The sequence below is a fragment of the Microcaecilia unicolor genome, chromosome 7, assembly GCF_901765095.1.
Source record: "Microcaecilia unicolor chromosome 7, aMicUni1.1, whole genome shotgun sequence".
In the NCBI taxonomy this organism is placed as follows: Eukaryota; Metazoa; Chordata; class Amphibia; order Gymnophiona; family Siphonopidae; genus Microcaecilia; species Microcaecilia unicolor.
This window is the reverse complement of record NC_044037.1, coordinates 247,024,849-247,047,145: the sequence shown is the minus strand read 5'-3', so window position 1 is coordinate 247,047,145 and position 22,297 is coordinate 247,024,849. Positions and strand designations below refer to the sequence as shown.

Sequence of the window (22,297 nt, the reverse complement as noted above, 5' to 3'; positions counted from 1 at the left end):
ACAGAAACTTGGAGGGACTTAATGGAAAGGGACAGACGTTTAATCAGTGGTGCACTGGCTAGAGCACTGAGCTTGTAATCAGAAGGTTGCTGGTTCAATTCCCCCTTTTACTATCCTGGTAATTTAGACGTCCCTGACTGCACTTGCTTTTTTTTTTTTTTTTTCTTCCGATTTTTCCTCTCTGCATGGTTCCCGCACAGCACTAACTAAACTAAAATTACTTCGGGGACCTGCATACTGCTGTCATGGAGCTGGGGATAACATTTGAGGCTGGCTTACAAGTTGGGAAAAAAGTGTTTAACATTCGTTTATTTTTGGTGGGAGGGGGTTAGTGACCACTGGGGGAGTCAGGGGAGGTCATCCCCGGTTCCCTCCGGTGGTCATCTGGTCATTTAGGGCACTTTTTTGGGACCTGTTCGTGAAAAAAACGGGTCCAACAAAAGTGACCTAAATTCTCTCTGAAAACGCCTTTCTTTTTTCCATTATCGGCCGAGCACGCACATCTCTGCTCAGCCAATAACCACGCCTCAGTCCCGCCTTCACCACGCCTCCGACACGCCCCCGTCAATTTTATGCATTCCCACGACGCAGTGCAGTTGGAAACGCCCAAAATCGGCTTTTGATTATACCGATTTGGGCACCCACAAGAGAAAGACGTCCATCTCCGATTTAGGTCGGAATTTGGGCGTTTTTCTCTTTCGAAAATAAGCCTCAAAATCATTCACGGTGAAGCCCCAGCCTACATGTCTGATTTAATAGACTTACCACCCAGAAACGCTAAAAGATCATCCCGAACTTTCCTCAACCTCCACTTCCCTAATTGCAAGGGCTTGAAATACAAGGCGCTGCACGCGTCAACCTTCTCTTACATGAGCACGCAGTTCTGGAATACACTGCCGCGCAACCTGAAAACGATCTACGAGCAAACCACCTTCCGCAAACTATTGAAGACCCATCTTTTTGAGAAAATTTACGGAAAGAACCAAAACACATAAAGCCCACACTCACTGTTCAGTAATGCATCAATACAGCCACTTCTGAATTCTCATCCCCCGTAATCTCACCACACTCATACCTTTACTCACAGAAAATGTATACCAAATGTTTTCCTGATACTATATATTGCCCCTTTTTGTTTCCGTTACTTCCTTCCAACGTTTCAGTGCTCGTTTCCATTATTATATTCCTTATCGATACTTTGACTTTGTCTCGCATAACTCATCACAATGTAATCCATAACCGATTTGTAACAAATTGTATTTCCATGATTCATAATATATTGTAAGCCACACAACCCGTAAAAAGGTGGGAAAATGTGGGATACAAATGCAATAAATAAATAAATAGGCCTTTGTAATATGTTAGTATTGAAACCAACTGTGAATGGGGAGAGTTTATGCCAGTAAAAGGGATTTACATGCTAGAAGGAGTGAAAATGAAGTTTTGCAAATAGTGGCCTAGATACATCGAGAGTGAGCTTGTTTCTGGAACAGAGAATATGAGATTTGAAAACAAATTAGTGTAACTAAAGTGAAATCAAGTGGAGATAAGTAAAAGTATAAACTGAATCCAAAATGGAGCTGTAAACCAATACAATGGTATAAAAATAACTAATTGAAACAATTGTTTAAAAGTACTTTTGTAGATGAGGTAAATTAATTTAGGCGATAATCTGAGAGCCTACTAAAACAAAATCTGAAAGGCTTTTACATTAGATTATACAGATTTATTTCCTTAGCAACTTAAATAACTAACAACAATATTAAGTGCAGACCGCAATCTAACAGAAAGATAGAGGCTATCCAGTGTTTTGCTCAAAGTGCCACATATGTGATTATTTCCCAGTTGTTGAGGGGTTACATGCATGCACTCAGTGCAAGGAACTAATAACTGGTAAAGAAATAATCTGATCTCTAGAGGCCAGAGTGGCAGACAAAGGAGCTGAGGTAGAAAGGATTGTAGAAGGGTCCTATAAGAACATAGTAGTAAGATCTCACCTCCTTGAGAAGCAAGGTCTCCTGATGTAGCAAGAAATGACCCTGTAGCTGCTGTCCAGACAACATAGTATCATCTCCTAGTGAGGAGGGATCTCCAAGATCTTCTGTCCAGGTAGGAATGGTTAGAATGGCTGTTTTAGTTGGCGATTTCATCTTTAGGAATGTAGATAGCTAGTAGTGGTGGATATATCACTTAATAACTTGCTTGCCTGTTGTGAAGCTGATGGACCTCATATGTCACCTAGATAGGATTCTTGACCATGCTAGGGAGAAGCTGACTGTTGTGGCAGAGTGGAAAACCCAAAACTGAGGAGACTACTTTGTGTTTGTGGGGGTGGGGGGGGGGGATGCTCATGCTGAAGTCTTTGCACTGGTTCTGGGCTCTTGAGGGAAGCTGTTCTGTCCCAAGGTCTTGCAACGTGTGTGTCTGATTATATTCTGCTAGTCAATGGAAAACACTAAAACTGAATAATTATATGCTTCAGGCCATATATTGATTTTGTTTAGGGTATGATCACCGTATTCCCATGTATCTAGTTCACTTTGAAAAAATTTGCATGAACAATTCCACAGCTGTAAGTTCTTCCATTTCAGGTATGTTTTTTAAAAATGTATTTTATTAACATTTCAACAGTGCAATACAACATCCAAAGCAAGTTATATATATATATATATATATATATATATATATATATATATATATATTAGTGGCCGCCCATGTAGTGCTGAATTCTCATTAGAGGTCACTTGACCCCCCCCCCCCCCCCCAGAGTGGCAGAGGTGGAGTTGAAACTGGATGATATATATATATATGTATCTGGGGGGGGAGGGGTCAAGTGACCTCTAATGAGAATCCAGCACTACATGGGCGACCACTAATCCCAACCGGACCAGCCAGTCCTACCACCACCACCTCATCCAGCCCTGGGATTGGCATATTAAGCAGAGCAATCTCCAGGAATGGGGCAAGTAGTATACCATCTAAACATTACCTTATAACCATTCGCCACAATAGAACTGGTCAATCCCAACACTCGTGTCCTCTGACAAACTCCCTCCCACTCAATCCCCGTAAACTCCCTCTCCACATCAGCCTCTTATGATCTCATATACCTCAGACGCATCCCATAGAACCAATCAGAACATCAAAACAGCTCAACCAACAGCCAATAAGAACAGGTGAAAGATTCAAAATAGAGAAGCCCTTTGTTTAAACCCACTGAAGTAAAGTGTTGATTAACTGATAATTCGGACCTATGAGGAGTCAGGCGAGTCGAGCGGAATTGCTCTTCTGAAACAAGTCACCGCTGAGTTCTTGAATCAACCATACCGTATAAGCCTGCTTGATTTTTTAAAAATAAATGCTATAAATTTGTTTTGCCCTGGGTTTCATTTTTGCTGATGTTTTCGTAGAAGCACATATATTGATGAGTTGATTGTTTTGTAACTGAAGTGTTAATTGATCTGGAGAGTTCAGAAAGGGCCTTTTTTACTAAGGTTCGCTAGCATTTTTAGCGCGTGCTAATCATGTAGATGCCCATAGAAATAATATGGGCATGTACACGGTTAGCGTGTTCTAGTAACACTAGCGCAGCTTAGTAAACAGAGCCCAGTGTCCCTAATTTTAGCAATATTAGGTTAAATTAGTACTAAATTAGTAATCAGTATAATACATTTCATTTTATGCAGTTTGGTTTACCATAAGCAGTATAGACATTTTGCTGAGAAAATATGCTTATTGTTGGTTGTGTATATAATAAAATTGAAATATATGTTTGCTTATTAATGGTTAGACAGAAAATTGTACTTAAATAGAACTATTTATACATTGCACCGTGATATAACCTGAGTCCCTTGCAGATATTTGAATCTAGACAAGTATGCTTTTCTATCTACTATACCTTTGTACATAGCTTTCGGTCCTTGAGTTTGGACTACCTCACTGTCTGCTGTCTCGGGGATTGTCCACCAGGAAATCCTGATATGCTATGTGTGCATGCATGGGTATGAGTGTTTGTGATTTTTTTTTGTTTGTTTCTGTGTTTTGTCTTCTGTTTTTAACTTTGCTTTCCTATTATTGATTGGCATTTCTTTCATATGATATTTGTTTGATTTTAGTATTATAAACTGACTAGGCATTTTTGAGCAGTATAATAAGTTTTAATAAACTTGGAAACTTATTAGCATACATCTTTCTAATAACACATTTAACTTCCAGGTATAAAAAGAGATTTCATAAGTTTGATAAAGAAAAGAAAGGGTTCATCACAGTAGTTGATGTCCAGCGTGTACTAGAGGTAACATTTCTTTTCCTTTGTTTCGATTTTACCTATCTTTTATCATAGGTTAGCTTAAAACCCCAGAAATAATTAGCTATGCTGTTTTATTTGATTTATTGTGTGATGATATAATTTTAAAATTCTATTACTTTGCTGCAGCCTGAACTAATGGTGGGAAAGCTGTATTAGTAATACAAATAAATAAATAATTGATACCAGCAGTGTCTCACACTCATGGCAGGATTCAAATTTGCTGTAAAAAGAGGCAGTATCTATTATCCAGAAATTGTAAGAATGTTCAACAGAGGTACTGTGTTTCCTCCTATTAACTTTTCATCATGCATTGATCTGCAAGTTGAAAGTTACTTTTTATATGACCAGCTAGACAGTTTGGATAATGATGACAGGAAGAGCACTATGGAAATTGATGATCATCTTTTTTTCTTTTCTTTTTTTTTTTCATTTATAACATTTCATATATTATGCATTCATTAATTCAAATTGAATGACAGAAATAGAAATAAAACAATCAGTAAAATATCTATCTATATCTGTCTATCTATATCTTAAGAGGAAATAACAATCAATTATTAGTCCTCAATAGAAGGACCTAAAATCAGGTAAACTGATATAGGAAAAGAAAAAGGTTAATATTTTATTGATTTATGCATCCCACTTGTATCCCACTGTTATCCAAAACAAGTTTCGGTTCAAAGTGGCTTACAGTTTACATTTTAGGTGAGAATTATATATATATATATATATATATATATTATAATAAAACTCACCCTCAACGTTCTGAGGACACTGACGTCAGTGAAGCCAAGCTCTGACTTCCTTCAAAAAAGGTTCGAAGGTTCGTGGTGGTGAAGCCACCAAAATCGCTCCGGGCCCCACCCTCGAGGGTGGAGCAATGGCAGAACAATGAAGGGGTTGGCAGGGAGGGAGGCGGGGGGGGGGGGGGGGAATAGCTCCGGGCCCCGCCCTCGAGGGCGTAGCAATGGCAGAACAACGAAGGGGTTGGCAGGGAGGGAGGCGGGGGGGTGGGAAATCGCTCCGGGCACCGCCCTTGAGGGCGGAGCAATGGCAGAACAACGAAGGGGTTGGCAGGGGGGGATCGCTCCGGGCCCCGCCCTTGCGTCAAACGTCATGACGTTGGGGGCGGAGCAATGCCAGAACAACGAAGGGGTTGGCCAGGGAGGGAGGGAGGGGGGTGTCGGCGATGAAAACCTTGCTAGCGCCCGTTTCATTTGCTCTGAAACGGGCTTCTTTTACTAGTATGTATATATATATATATATAATTTTTTTTTTTTTTTTCAGACAGTGAGCCCGCCCGTGTTCCCAAAAATTATACCATGTTGCTAAGGTGTGCTTCCCAAGTTAATGTAGCAAACATCTATTTCAAGCTGTGCCTCAACCTTTTGCAGCCATCCTCCTCCATTAATGGACAGACACAGCAGTTCTCAAAAGTTGGCCAGACAATGAGGGAGGGTCCTGGGGTATGGAAGAGTAATTCCGAGGTTTCTCCTTTCTCTTCCCCATCTAAGTCCAGCACAACCTCTTCTGGCACCATCTTGATCTTCCAGCAGGTTTGGGCATTCTGATGAGTTTGAATTTCTGTTTTTATTAGAGCATCGGTGTCCAGATGGATGCGAATACACTCCATGAAATCCTTACTGAAGTGGATGTCAATAAGAATGGACAAGTTGAGCTCAATGAATTTTTGCAGGTTAGTGTTTTTTGTCACAAGTGATGAGTGAGACAAAAACAAAAGTCTTCACCATAGCAAAGGATTAAATAAAATCTACATTAGTCTTGCTTAGTCCCTCATTTTAATTGTGCATCTTGTAAAGACACAAGGAATTACTGGGTAACAAATGACACATTTTAGCAAACATTGCCAAGAACATTTTGAAAGGCGCAGGAATTATAACAGCTTTGGGATACCTATCTTATTTTACTCCCATAAAGAGTTTTATTTTTTTCAGTCCAGCCCGCCAGGTTTGATTTTGTGAAGTCTTTTCATTGGGGCAGGTATTTCAAATGACTGCCAGATCTTTCCTGCACCATGGCAATGATGAATGCTTAACATGAAATAAATTAATGCTAGGGATTTTGGTCAATGTCAGCCCTTTCTTCATTGTGTCAAGTTAAACAAACAGGATGAAAGCAAAGGAAATGGTAATTGTCTCTCTCGAGATGAGCTGTAGATAAGATCATTCTTGAATCTAAATGCAGAACATTTTCACAGGTTGTGTCCTGCATTAAAAGAGGATATTCTTTAAAACATTATCACCATATCTATTTGTCTGCTCTAAAACAGCATCATATCTATTTAAACAAGTGCATATTTTATTTTTAAAGTCATCAAGAGGAAAGAGATATGCCATAGAGCAAAAGAGGTTGATGCAATGACTTGGTTAATCTAATTGGAATCCCACTTTTTCTTCAACAAATTAGGAGGATAGCATATTTCTAACTGCAGAATTAATTAATTCACCCCCTCTGCTGTGTGTGGTTTCCCTCTTTTTCCATTAACAGAAAAGAGGGAGACCACATACAAACACAGCAGACACTGGAGTTTGATAGGGTATTTATTTATACTCTTATCTTGAGATTCTGTCAGCATATTGATTTATATGCTTTGCTTTTTAGAGATTCTGACCGCATTGTACAATCTCCAAATATAGTTTGTTTGTTTTTTAATTTAAAGTTTATAAGAAGACAGTCCACAGAACAAGGACATTGGCTATATACAGAAACACACACACACACAAAAAAACAGTCATTACCCTTTAATTCCAAAGTATCAAACACAGTGCACCCTGCACCCCACATCTTCTTAGTTTTATATAAAACACCCCATCTCCCCCCCCCCCCCCCCCCCCCCCCCCCGAGCGGATCATTTAACACAAAGTTAGTCCCTCCTTCAACAACAGGAAAGAAAGTCTCAGCAGCTCTAAGAATTGTCCTGTATCTTCTACCGCTGCAAAAAGGGATCTCAAGTTCTGTTGTGGGCCTTCAATTTATGATTCCTATATATACTGGGTGCTCCATCTGTTAGACAGCTTCTGTATCACTTCCAATCTAGAAGACTGAATCTGGTGTTTCCAATATCTAGCAATACAGTTCTTAGCTGCCACCAGATATAAACAAATCAGATGCTCAGTAGGAGACTTACCCTGCAATATCCCCACAATGAGTAAACACAGATGAAGTTCCAGCACAGTACCACACCTAGTAATTCCCTGAATCATTTCCCCAACTATAGCCCAAGAACTTATAGGGGGATGATCAGAAGCAAACGCCAGCGCTAGAGACTGTTAGCGCCATACTAGCACGGGCGTTTGCTACCGCCCCATGATCAGAGCCCTCGAGCGCGTGAAACAACGCACTCAAGGACTCTAACGCAACTAGCATGCAAATGCATGCTAAACAGGGCTAAACATATTCATCCCGAATGATCAGCGGCCAGCGCGCCAAAGATTGGGTCGCTGGCTGCGGCAAACCCTAAGCCAACTCCGAGCTGGCGTTAGGGTTTGCGTATCATTGGGGAGGAATGGTGAGCCGTGTGCAGCATGCATTTGCATGCTGGCAGGCCCCCCATTTCCCTCAATAGCAATCTGCCAGCAACATGGGGCTGGAGTTTCGGAGGACCTCCGGTCCCCCCGACGATCCCCCCCCCCCCCCAGGTTCAGGGAGGGCTGGAGATCTGGTGGCCCTTTCTGCGTCGCCTCACCCCATGGAATAAACTCCCTGAGCCCATACGCCAGGCCCCCTCCCTGCCCATCTTCAAATCTTTGCTCAAAGCCCACCTCTTCAATGTCGCCTTCGGCACCTAACCACTACACCTCTATTCAGGAAATCTTGACTGCCCCAACTTGACATTTCGTCCTTTAGATTGTAAGCTCCTTCGAGCAGGGACTGTCCTTCTTTGTTAAACTGTACAGCGCTGCGTAACCCTAGTAGCGCTCTAGAAATGTTAAGTAGTAGTAGTCTCCAGCCCCCCCTAACTCCACTCAACATGTGCAACCAGTCCCTGGTGGCCCAGTGTGCAACCAAGCCCCCCCCCCCCCCAGTGACAGGGGCTGGAGGTCCGCTGGACCACCGGTCCTCCCCCCTAAGATCCCCCAACCCTCCAGCAAAGGGTCCCTGGTGGTCCATTGATCAATCCACCCCCCCCCCTCTCCCTGCCTACCCACCCCCCTCTCCCTTGTGGGTCGGAGAAGGGAGGTAGTCTGCCTCCCTCCTCTTCCTTCGACACCGCAAAATGGCGGCACCCTGCCCAGTGTATCCTGGGATGCGCTGGGCAGGGCTACACACCCTGGGACTGGTTGCACATGTTGAGGGGAGTTAGGGGGGGCCAGAGACTCACCAGATCTCCAGCCCTCCCTGAACCTGGGGGGGGGGATCATTGGGGGGACTGGTGGTCCGCCGGACCTCCAGCCCCCATTGCTCGGGGAAGGGGTAGTTGGGGCCTGCTGGTCCCATGGACCTCTAGCCCCTGTGTTTGACAGGTTTGGCCTTTTGACAGCCCAGACCTGTCAAACAAGTGCGGGAGGACTGTGCTGAGCGCATGCTCAGGCACAATTCTCCCGCACTTCTACCCCATGATTAGCGATAATTGCATGCTTAAATTTGCATGCAATTATCTCTGATCATTGGTATGGTAAAGCCCCATGCTGTTCCAGCGCTATTTTAGAGTGCTGTTTGGAACAGCACGGGGCTTTTGATCATCTGTCTGTTTAGTCTCAGGTCATTCCCACCAAAGGTGATAAAAACTGCCAACCTCGCCACCTTCTTTCCAGCATGTATCCGTGCCTGTTTATACCAATGCATCAATTGTTTGGGAATAACATACATCTTATACAGTACTTTATATTCCAGTTCTTGCATTTGAGCAGAACAGTGTGGCAGCTTACTATTTTGAAAAAAAAATCCCAGCCCACTCCCTATCCCCCAGTACTTTCCCTAAATCCTTGTGCCATCTATCCCAGTATTTCCTTGTAGCCCACTTAACTTCAAAGAGTAAACTATACAACCCAGACAGTCTCACTCACACACTACCCTTCACAATTTTCTAAAACTTTTCAAATAGCGAGGGAGGTCTTCAAGTCAGTCTCTCCCCCACCCTTGTATATAATGTCAAACTTGCCCGTAGTATAGCCTTTCACTATCCTTTAAGTGGTAGGCCTCTTTCAATTCCTCAAACCAAAGTACCATCCATCCTGAGGGAATGTCCCAGATGATGAAGCCCCTGAGTCTCCCAACAATCGTATCTGGAAAGTATGATCTCTGGGGGAAAAGCCTTTACTTCCCTTAAACCTAGTGAAGCACTAGTATTCCTTACCCCGGAGCCATCCCATTCAAACCTTGTACTAGATACTCAAGGTAAAACTGGTATACCTGCTGGAAATTGTGTTCAAACTTGGAAAAAGGTAAACTTGGAGTTAAATACTTAATTTCATTGTCTCTCTCTTTTTTTTTTTTTACTCTGCTTATTTAGCCAAGTCTGTTTAGAGAATAGTGTAGCCTCTAAAGTCTGTGTTAGGGTTTTATATAAATCGTGTTTAAGAGTCTAGTTTGATACTTTAGTTTGCATTTTAGTATAACATCACTTTAGAGCACAGATACCAATTAGGGAAGCCTCTGTTTAGTGGTTAATTCCCTCCCTCTCACCCAGGGTGATCTTTGATTTATAGGCTCAGTTAGGAAGAGGACATTGTAGATTTTTTTTTTTTTTTTGCTTTTTTGCAACAAGTAATGTGCCTGATAGAATTTAAACAAAACATTTCTTAAAATAAAATTTTATATTGCCAAGATAACTGTTGCTTTATTGTTGTTTTCTTATCTTAGTATAGAGTACTTAGTTTAATTTTCTCTTTAAGGAGCTTATTTGCTTGTTCTAGGATTTCTTTTTACCTCCATTTCAAAAGAAGAGGTGACCTAATTAATCTCAGTCCCTCACTTCTGAAGGTTAGATCTCGCACAAAAGAAAGGATTGCTGCTGCTTTTAACCTACAGAACAGCTGAGGAAAAGTTAGCAGCTTTGGTAGGTTTTTTTTTGTCTTGTTTTGTTTGTTTTCACTTTTCTTTCAACATGTGCAAATACTTCTGCAACTGCAGTATGGCTGGAAAATATCACGTCACCAAAGCTGTTGCCCCAGTTACAGCTTTTGCCTCTGTGCAGACAGAAAATGTGATCCAAGGAGCGGGGCTGGTTCTGTGTTCGAGATGTCTTGCACATGTCCACAGCTTGAATCCCTCACGAAAGAACTGAGATACAAGGTGGCAAGTTTGAGAAGTATCCATGAAAATGAGAAATACGTTGATAAAATACTTAATGGATTATCAAAGATGTCCAGCAGTGGGGAAGAATAAGCAGTGCTGAAAGAGAACAACTGGACTTGGATCACGAGACCCTACAGGATTGATGCCATGACTCCACCTGCCCTCAAACTGAAGAATCGGTGTGCAGCCCTTGAAGTGCAGGAGGTGAGAGCCTCTTGGAGAGGAGGAACTGAAGATCAAAATCCCCAAAGTTACTGGATCAGTGACCGTTAAGAGGTGAAAGGTAGTGGTGGTTGGCAATTCTCTACTGAGAAGTACAGAGACATCCATCTGCAAACCAGGCATGATGTCTGGGACTAGGTGTGCTGTCTGCCAGGTGCAAAACTCAAAATGTTACGGAGAGCTTGCCGAGACTCATCAGTCCTAATGACTATTAACCAATGCTGTTCATCCATGTTGGCACAATAGGAAACAAAGGAATTCAAAAAGTCACCCCCAGAATAATATGATGGCAGAGGGAAAAGTTGTGTAAATAAATTAAAAAAATAAATCCTAAGTCTAAGTAGAAAAGCTGAAGATATGCAAGCACTGATATTTGAGGAAAACTAAGATATTATTGCTATTACAGAGACATGGTTCAATGATTCTCATGAATGGGATACATCCCAGGATACTGAGGGAGCTCAGAGAAGTCCTGGTGGGACCTCTTAAGGATTTATTTAATAACTCTTTAGAGACAGAAGAGGTTCCAGGGGATTGGAGATGAGCTGATGTGGTCCCTCTTCACAAAATTGGAAACGGGAGAAGTGGGAAACTACAGGCTGGGAAACCTCAAGTCGGTGGTAGGAAAAATGGGGAAAATAATGGAATCGCTGCTAAAGGAAAAGATAATTGACTTTCTAGAAGCCAATGGGTTATAAGATCTGAGGCAACATGGCTTTCCCAAAGGAAAATCCTGCCAAAAGAATCTGACTTCTTTGACTGGGTGACCAAAGAACTGTATAAAGGACGTACGATAGATGTAATCTACTTGGATTTCAGCAAAGCCTTTGATGTGTCCCTTACAGAAGACTCATGAATAAGCTGAGAGGGCTGAACTTAGGACTCAAAGTGGTGAACTTGATTGGAAACTGGTTGCCCGACAGGCGGCAGAGGGTGGTGATAAATGGAATCAGCTCTGAGGAAAAGAAGGTGAGCAGTGGAGTGCCCCAGGGGTCTCTGCTGGGGCCAATTCCATTTAATATATTTGTGCGAGACATTGCTGAAGGGTTAGAAGGAAAACTTTGCTTTTTTGCGGATGACACAAAGATAGCCAATAGAGTGGATACCCTGGAGGGAGTAGAAACCATGAAAAGGGATCTGGGGGTCATATATGATGACTTCAAGATTGATAGTGTGCCAAAGCAGCCAAGAAGCTAATTGAATACTGGGTTTCATATAAAAATATCTATCACTTAGTAGAAAGAGAGAAGTAATATTACAACTCTAAAGATCTGTGGTGAGACTCAATACTAAGTTTTGGTTTCGGTTCTGGAAAATATATGTATAGAGGGACACTGATACTGTGAGGCAATTAGGAGGAGGGCCATCAACATGGTACATGAACTTCACTGCAAGCTTTACACATAAAGACTGATGTACTCTCTGAAAGTATAAAGGGAAAGGAGAGATATGGTGCAAATATTGAAATATCTAACAGCCTTAAATAAAGTATCAGAAGTTAGCTTTTTTACATAGAATGAAAAGTTCAAGAACAAGGGGTCATCATATGAAACTCAAGGGTGGGGAGCACAAAAGAAATATGAGAAAATACTTTTCTTTTTACTGAGAATGTGATGAATTCTAGAACAGATATCCAGCAGAAGTTATAAGCTCCAAATCAGTGACAGGGTTCAAGCACATATCTGGTAGACATATACTCCCTGATTATATAAAGGGCACCCTAAATATCTGTGCCCAATTTTGGAAATGATCCAGAGAAGTGCATGCAACCTATTTGGTTAACGAGCAAATTAATATCAATAATTGGATGCTAATAATTATTGACATTAATTTTTACCAATTAGGGGCTGCATATGCACCTGGCTGCATGCTATTACATAAGCTTGGGAGCCCACAACTCAAAAGAGGAGGGGCATAACTGTGGGTGGATCAGGGACGTTCTCAAAAGATTCACACAGTGTTATAGAATTCTGGTGATCCGTGCCCAGCTTATGCACCAAGGTTTATACCAGGTTTCAGCTGGAGTAAGTCCTGGCGCCCAAAGTTGGGCACTGGAATCCCCACTAGGCACTATTCTATAAAGGGCACTCTTCCCAGAGCACCCTTTATAGAATAGCACTGAGCGCCAATTTTTCAGCACAATTTACTGAATCCAGCCCATAGGGGCTAAATTGGGATTTGTCACACAAAAAGGCCTTCATATGCATATATATGGGCTTTTATAAAATTACCCCATGTACTACACGCATAAAAGTACATACTATAAAGAGAGAGTAGTGCACACTGACATTTACATCTGTGGTTTCATTTTATCCACAATCTGCCGCTTTGCCCCTACTATTTCATAAAGACACACAGGTAACAAAACAGACCTAGAATGTGCACCTACTTGGCCTTCACACATAGATGGCCTGTTATAGATGTACTTTTATAAAGTATATTTTGCATATAAAACATGTTTTAAATGAGTAAAATAGTTGTTGTAAAATTACAAAACTGAATAGGTACTTCTCAGCTTACAAAAAAACCCCAGAACTACTAATTTTTTTTCACATAAGCCGTCATATATGAGGTAGAATCTATGATTACACCTAAATCCTTCATTTCATTAGAAATAGGAATACAAGCATCAATCTCAAACTGTGGCGGTACATCAGAAGCAGGGGCGTAGCTAGGTGGGGCCACGGGGGCATGGGCCCCTGCAGATTTAGCCCCCCTGGCCACCCTGCTTTCACCCCCCCCCCCCCCCCGCCACATTCAACTCCCACCACCACCAACCCTCCTTTGCAGCCTCCGTCAGGTACCTTTGCTGGTGGGGGTCCCCAACCCCCGCCAGACGAAATCCTCTTCAGCGCTGGTCTCCGGCGTGTTGCTGATCTGGATTCTGTTTCTGTGAGTCCTGACATCCTGCATGTAGGAATGTGCAGGACGTCGGGACTCACAGAAACAGAATCCAGATCAGCGAACTAGCCGGACTCGGAGACCCCCACCAGCAAAGGTGGTTGGCGGGGGGGGGGGGGGGTCAAAAGGGACAGGGAACGGGCGGTGCTGCCGGGGGGGGGGGGGGTCAAAAGTGGCGGGGGTTGGCGGCACCGAGGGGGGGAGGGCTAAAATGTGCCCCCTCACCTCGGGTTCTGGACCCTCCTGCCGAAGTCTGGCTACACCCCTGATCAGAAGTAGGGTATCCAGATAACAATAAAATTTGAGTCTTTTTCTTATTCAGCTTCAGATGATTTCCTCTTCACCAATCTTTAATAAATCCCAAAGACAAGTATATTTTATTTATTTATTTGTAGCATTTGTATCCCACATTTTCCCACCAATTTGCAGGCTCAATGTGGCTTACATTTGCCGTAATGGCGGTTGCCATTTTCGGGTAACAGAAGTACAAATAGTATTGCATTAAGGTGCATACATTCATGGTAGCATAAATGGAACATAACATATATGGAACAGATCATGGTATATATATATACCATGTGCATACATACATGGTAAAGAAGAATACATTAAGATATTGCATGAAGGTTCCTGAGTAATAGATTGGATTGTAACATACATTAGGTCATCGATTATAGAGAGACCCTATTCGACATAAGGTTTTAGGTGGTAGTGCTTGATCGTTAATAGCAAAGAGGTTAATCAGTCATGTGATAAGATTTCGGTTTTGTATAGATCTTGTATAGTGTTGTTATTTAGAATTTAAGATGGATGTTTATTGTATGCCTTCTTGAAAAGATCTGTTTTCAGTAGCCTTCGGAAGATGGTTAGGTCTTGCGTTGTTTTTTTGGCCTTCGGTAGTGCATTCCATAGCTGCGTGCAGATGTATGAGAAACTGGTCGCATATGTGGATTTATATTTTAGCCCTTTGCAGTTGGGATAGTGGAGATTGAGGAATATGCGTGATGATCTTTTTGCATTCCTATTAGGCAAGTCTATAAGGTCTGACATATAAGGAATAATTGTCCTCTAATTTAACATGTAAAATGAACAGTTATCTATTTAGAACACTTAGGCACTCATAGACTTCTTGAAATGCTCAAAAACAGTCCATCTGCCCAAAATGTTCAAATTGTGATTTTGAAATGGCAGAATTTGGACGACTTACGATAATACAGTGCATTCAAATAGCAAGGGGGTATGTTTTGGGTGGGATTAGGGAGGGCTCAAAATTAGAATGTCCATCGGCGATAATCGAATGGGAAGGAGCATCCAAGTCTAAAAAGGATGAGGTTTTTATTTAGACCTGTTTCAGCCACGTCCAGGGTTCAAAAAAGTGCTCTGATTGAGTAGCTGACTACTAGAGGGATTAAGTCATGACCACCTCATGAATTCCCCAATGATTACTATTCCTGTCCCTCACCCCTGAAAGTGACACCGGAAAGGGAAACTAGACTCCCTGACAACATCAGGTATTATGAACATTCTGAACACAGCAGCAAGCAGGTCTGAAGGGTAGCCTAGTGGTTAGCACAAGGGACTGTAAACCAGAGGACCCAGGTTCAAATCCCATTTCAACTTTTTTTTTAACCTTTAATTTGTGAGCCCTCTAGAACCAGAGATATATGTACTGTACCTAAATATTAGACACCTGCAAGCCTGAGGACTATTCAAATGGTATATATTCAGGTACAGTAGATATTTCCTTTCTTTGGAGTGCTCACCATCGAGTTGCATTGGAATATGAACCTGGGTGCCCTGGATTAAAGTCCACTGCACTGACCTCTAGGCTGCCCCTCTGCTTTGCAGGGACATCTGTGTGGCCATTTTTGTACAAATGCTGCCAGACAGATGTCCTTGTCCTCGGTTTTTTGGCATTCATAATTTGGACTTTTTATTTTGGAAAATGGTTGTTCATTTTGGATGTTCTCATGTACTTTCGAAGAGGAAACTCCAAAGTTTTTCCTGTTCGAAAATGGTTGTGAAATGGACTTTTTTTTTTTTGGTTGTTATGAGTGGAACGTCCCAATTCTGACTTGGATATTCTTTCAAAAATGCCCCTTTTAAAGTTTCTAAATTAAAAATTATTTCATCTTTGTAACAGTAACTCTCTCAGTGGTATACTGCAGCAAAGAGAAGCCAGGTTGAATTGACTTTATTTATTTATTTATTTATGTATTTATTTTTTTAATAGTTGATGAGTGCTGTTCAGAAAGGTTATGTGTCGAGTAGCCGACTAGCAGCAATAATGAAGACTGCTGAAGAAAACCTAGATCAGAGAAATCCAATTCCCGTGGATCGCAGTGGTGGAGGAGTGTGAGTCTTACCAGCAGAACACTACTTGCAAGTGGATGTATGCAACTGCTGCTCTATGCTGTAAACCATTCCAGAGCTTTACAGTTCTCATTGCTTATTCAACATGATCAGCGTTTGGCACCAAGCATGGCTTATGGGAAAGAAAGTATATTGAAATTTCCTTTTCATTGATTAACCATTTTCTTTATACTTGTGTTCTTCAAACTGTGGATCTCTTAGATCAGGTAGGCTCCTCTCGTGCTCTAAAAGCAATAGACTAATTAAAATTACGTGCACATAACTGAAATATTTATGGACATCTGTGTAATATTAGGTGCTTCGTATATCACAAGTGCCTGAATTGGACAATCAAATTGGAAATTTAGATGTTTCTATTGCATCAAGAGCCCTTTATGTTAATGTTGTTAAAATGGCAGTAGAAAAGACCAAGTGACTCGGGCAGTTTACAAGTTTTTCCTGTCCATGCTGCCCAAGGATAATAAATCCCAGCTACCTTGAGGATATCACTCCTGTCCAAAACAGTTTTGTTACATTCTTCCTTTGTTCTCCATCTTCCTATATACTATAGCTGAACATGCAATATCCCTATTCCGTTCACACCCAGCACTCCTCCTTTCCCTTATCTAAACCACTAACTCATTGATATCCAAACCCAGCACCCCTTCTCTCCCTTGTCTAAACCAGTAGTCCATTGATATCAACATATGCATTGCCTCCAGGTTTTCTTGTTCTTTGCAGGTAATAGCCCTGCCATCATCAGCCTGCTGCAGTGCCCAATCAACATGAGAAGCATATGGGGTACCAAATATTCCTGGATACCCGAGTACCTGTCTTTCTGCTAGAATTTCTGTTACTGCTGTACTTGTAGCTGCAATCCAATTATCTCTGAACTTCTTTGCAATTAAGAATTTTCTGTGCTTATCCTATGCACTCTTAAAATCTCTTACCATCTCAGCCTCCACTATCTTCTGGGAGGGCGTTCTGTGCATCCACCACTTATGTGGAAAAGTGTTTTATGACATTTCTCCTCCATCTGTCTCCTTGTGGAACTTTCTTTCCAAACATACAAGTTGGGTTTTTTCAGGTGTGTGAATGTCTGCATATATTCCATATTTATTTAGATTATTTGGAAGCTCTTACCTGAACACTTTTACTCTGTCTATATCCTTCTGGATGTATGGTCTCCAGAACTATACATAATAGGCAAACTGTATTATGTAACCCAGGCAGCATTAGGGGCTTTATTGAACATTGCCACTAGTAATTTTTACCCCACAGAAGAAATCAAGGTAGCTCTTTGCTGCAGTCTCCTTAAGGGAGAGGCCCTATTCTGGGTACCTCACTCCTGGAACATATGACAGTCCACTCCTATACAACCTAAAAGACTCTATAACTGTCATTATCTCCAGGTTGGGGGAGCTGAGTGGAGAATTTTTTGCTGGTCTTGCATTGGAGAAAACACCAACCTATCTAGACTGGGTTACAGCTGTTTTTATCCTGGTGACTCCAGTTTATATGACTCCAATCCTATTTACAGTTACTTCTGCATCAGTGACTCCTGCTTCAAAGACTCCCACTTATGTGACTTCAATCCTGCCTTTAGTGGCTACTGTACAATGGGTCCAGCTTCCCTGATCCCTGGTTCCAAAGTCTCTTAGTTAATTGGAGACTGTTCTCTGAGCTTTCTAGGGTCTAACTCTTTCATAGAAACTTTGTCCCAAGCTTTAGAGTTCAGTTCTGGAGCCTTTGCAATTCCAAGTCCTGATTTTGCTTTAGAGAATCCATTTCATGTTTCAACAATTTTGGGTGTGTCCTGCAAAGGTCCACTTCCTGCCTTGGGTTCAGTTCTGGTCTGTAAGCAGAAGCGGCTTAATCTATGGACCAGGTGAGGTCTGCATTATCAATACAAAGTCTTACTGTTTGGCTTGGCTTTGGCCAAGAGTCTTAATGAAATGCCTCATAGTGGTAGCTGCAGTGCTGTGCAAATGGGGCATATACATCTTTCCTTACCTCAACAACTGGTTAATCAAGGCAGCTTCCCGAGATTCAGCACAGACCTTGTTTATTCTACCATATGGCTCCTAGAACTCCTTGGTTTTGTGATAAATTACCCCAAATCACATCCTCAACCAGTTCAGACCTTACAGTTCAATGAGGCTCTCCTGGATACTACTCAGGGTTGAGCCTTCCTCCCTCAATCCCCAGAGCAAACAACATAATGCATCTCTCTGCTCAGGTTTCCAGGTGTTCCACCTACTCAGCCACATGGCTTCAACAGTCCATGTAATACCTTTGGTTCAGCTTCACTTCCGCATTCCTTAGTGAGCACTCTCCTCTCAGCAGTCCCAAGCCACAGGATTGCTCTCAACTACACCACTCTACAGCGGTGGATGGTTTCCCCAGAATCTCACTTGGGGACTTCCATTTCAACCCCCCCCCCCCCCCCCCCGCCATACACACACACATATCACAAAGTCCTCACTACGGTTGCCTCCATGGTAGGTTGGGGTGTTCACCTCGATGGTCTGCACACATGGTTCTTGGTCCCTATAGAAGAAACATCATCATATAAATCTGGAATTGCAGGCAGTCTAGAACACCCTCAAAACTTTCCAAGACCACATCCTTGATCAGATAATACTCATTTGCACAGACAACCAGGTTGCAGTGTATTACCTGAACAAATAAGGAGGAATAGGTTCTTACCTCTGTTGATAAGCAGGCCAGATATGGATTTGGGCAGCTTCTCAAAACATCTCTATAAGAGCTGTTTATCTAGCCAGAAAACAGAATGTTTTGGCAGACAAATTGAGCAAGGTCCTTCAGCCTTATGATGGTCCCTCAGCATGCCTCTAGCTCATTGAATATTCCAGCAGTGGTGGACCCCAGCAGTAGACCTGTTTGCTTCTCCTCAGAACAACAAGCTTCCTCACTTTTGTCCCAGAATCTGTGCTCCTAACTGTGTAGCCCCAGATGCCTTCCTTCTTCATTGGAGTATAGATCTTCTATACGCCTTTCCCCCACTGCCTCTCATAGGGAAAATTCTTCTCAAGCTAAGTCAAGACCAAGGGGCCATGATCTTAATTACTCCCTACTTACCACATCAAATTTGGTTCTCTTTTCTCCTAGGGTTATCATCCAAGGAACCATTGAGGTTAGATCATTTTCCAACCCTACCAACAGAACAAGGAATCCTTTCTCCATTTAGACCCTCACTTTCTGGCCCAGACAGCTGGATTTATATTGACATAGACTTGCATTCCTTACACCTTCCAGAAGGAGTCTCTACAATACTATTACCATCTAGGAAACCTTCTTTGCAGAAATGTTACCGTTTCAAGTGAAGAAGATTTTCCCTCTGATGTACAGTCAGAGCATTTGACCCTACTACATGCTTTCTTCCTCCATCTTTCTGATTCTAGCCTCAAAAGTAACCCAGAGTACACTTGAGTGTCATTAGCGCTTTTCACTCTAGAGTTGATAATAAGCTGGTTTTCATTCATCCCTTGATTGTTAGATTTATGAAAGGTTTATTTTATACCAGACCTCCTATCAAACCACTCCTGTCATCCTCACAGCTCTCATGAAACCTCCATTTGAACCACTCCATTCCTGTTCTCTGAAGTTCCTCACTTATAAATTATTATTCTTAACAGCACTTCTGCCAGAATAGTAAGCAAACTTCAAGCCCTTGTGCAGACCCGTTTTACACCAGGTTCTACACAATAGGGTTGTTCTCTGAACACACCAAAAATTCCTCCATAAAGTGGTACCAGAGTTCCACCTCAATCACTCTATTGTACTTCTGTCATCTTCCCTAAGCCACACTTTCACCCTGGAGAAGCAGCACTGCATACCTTAGACTGCAAGCATGCTCTAGTGTATTAATTGGAGCATACAGAAACTCATAGGAAGCCCTCTCAGTTTTTTGTATCTTCAACCCTAACAGATTAGAGATCCCCATCACCAAATATATGCTCATCTTGGCTGGCTAACTGTATCACCTACACGTATGCTCAGGCTGGGCTGACTCTTCGTAGTTTGGCACCACTCACAGTGTAAGAGCCATGGCAGATTCAGTAGCTCATTTCTGCTCAGCTTCCATTGAGGAAATTTGCAAGGCAGCAATGTGATGTATCCACACCTTCATTGTTCGCTACTATCTGAAGCAGCATTCTAGGTGGGATATCTGGTTTGGAGAAGCAGACCTGCAAAATCTTTCTACTACTTGAATGTCAACTCTGCCCTCTGGCTGAATTTCTCCTTAGTTCACAAAATAATTATCCTATTTGTGAGCCTGGAAGCTAGTGAGTCCAACATGTGAGAATATCATCCCTGCTTGTCCTCAGAGACAGCAAAGATACTTACTGCAGCATTTGTTCTCTGAGGACAGCAGGCATATATTCTCACACCCCTCCTGCCTCCCCTTGGAGTTGTCTTCTTAGCTTAAATATTATACTGCTGGTCCCATGCTTGAGCATCAGGCGGGAAGACACCCGCACATGTGCGGTGAGAGCACTGACTCAGTTTTAAAGTGACAGTGCACTATGGTAGTGTCTGCACCGGACTCCATGAATGATGTCACCCACAAATGAGACTATATTCTTGCTGTCCTCAGAGAACACGTGCAGTTAAGTAACTTTGCTTTACATCCTCTCCAATTAGTTCGCTGCTCTTCCACTTTACCTATATCTACGTACCTCGTCAGCATCTCTTTAAAAGACTCTTCCATTTTACCAACATAGTTCTTTGTTTTTAAAATGTAAGATTTTAATATCATGTGTTTCCTCTCCTCCTCTTCTAGTACTGTCTGATTGATCTCTTGTACTCAGCTAGTCACCTGTCCAGACATTAGAAATCCTTTCTTTGTTCTTAAGTACCAGGTCCAGTATCACCGTTTTGCATTGTAGGTTCCATTACCATATGTCTCAGGAAAGCCCCCTGATGGGAGTTCAGGATCACTCTACATCTAACTGATTTCACAAAGGGGACAGCCAGTCCACATCCTGCAGGTTAAAATCTCCCACTCATACACCCCCTTTCATTCCTGCCTTTTGGATATTTTGTTTCCCCACTTTATTTTTATTAACTTTTTCATTTTGGAATGTAGATGGGAGCAATATCTGACCTTTCCAAGATAACCACAGCATTTCTTCTTTTCTTTACAGTGTCCATAGTTCATTCTTTTACAACACTTTTTCAATAATATGCTGTGATGGTCATAAATATTCTGTCTTCTGCACTGTGTTAAAAAGTTCAGTCTTGGCTCTCTACCTATAAGTAAATAAGCACACTGGAAAGGAACAAATAAGCGTTATTTTTAAAGAGAGAGAGAGAAGGCATACAAATTAAATACTGCTTAACTTTTAAAGTACTTATATTGTAACATGTTTATTTTTGTTTAACCAACTTAATTTTTCTAAGATTTGTGGGATGTTATTTATAAACAATTTTCTAATCCCCCTGTGTTTTTTCATAAAATGGCATAGGTGAGATTAGAGCCAATATACTTAAGGAGAAATTATCAATTTTTGTTCCATTTATTATATATATATGGTCTCCCTCAATCTATATGTACGGAAGGTATGTTGTCTGCCTTCTATTGTAATGCACTGTATTTGTGAATTTTTGCACAAAGTTAAATTATTGTTCACAAAGACTTTGCACTGAATTTGAGTAGCCATTCATCACCTGTGTTGTAACTATTGTAAGCAAAGCTATTGTTTGTGATTTTACAGAACCTTACTAAAAAATATTTCTTGCTACAGAATCTGTTTACTCCTCCTTAATATCTCCTTTTTAATATTTTATATTAAGCTACTATTTTTAGATGCATTTTTGTTTTTCAAAATATCTTCCTAAATACAGAGTTTCCCGAGTGCCTAGGGGGTTGTTTACTAAAGCTTAGCTCGAGTTATCTGCAGCAGGGCCCATAGGAATAAAATGGGCCCTGCTGCAGATAACTCGAGCTAAGCTTTAGTAAACAGGGGGGCTAATTCGCAATAGGAAATTGTGCATGTACTCATAGGAGCCAATCTTTCAAAATGATTGGGGATGCTAAACCCAACACGGATTACCAGTCTTTGCACATAATGAAAGAGTTTGCTTAATAGTGGGGCTGCTCAATCACCCACATAGCTGGAACCAATGTATATGCTTTTTCTTTTGAATATTGTTGGACAAAAAAGGACACGCGGTTTACATATACATTTTTCAGGTGAAATTTCAATCGAAATAGTGTGCATAGATTTG

At 41.7% G+C, this 22,297-nt stretch overlaps 1 protein-coding gene across 3 annotated transcripts in view; it reads left to right on the top strand.

Annotated features, from left to right (window-relative positions):
- GPD2 (glycerol-3-phosphate dehydrogenase 2) overlaps positions 1-21,992 on the top strand; it is a 271,268-nt gene extending 249,276 nt beyond the window's left edge. For all 3 annotated transcript variants that reach the window (XM_030208750.1, XM_030208749.1, XM_030208748.1), the window contains exons 15-17: positions 4,216-4,294; positions 5,907-6,005; positions 15,924-21,992. In XM_030208750.1, coding sequence (XP_030064610.1) covers positions 4,216-4,294; positions 5,907-6,005; positions 15,924-16,049 — 304 coding nt within the window. In that variant the 3' untranslated portion in view covers positions 16,050-21,992. The remainder of the gene's footprint in view (positions 1-4,215; positions 4,295-5,906; positions 6,006-15,923) is intronic.
- The last annotated feature ends 305 nt before the right edge of the window (positions 21,993-22,297 follow it).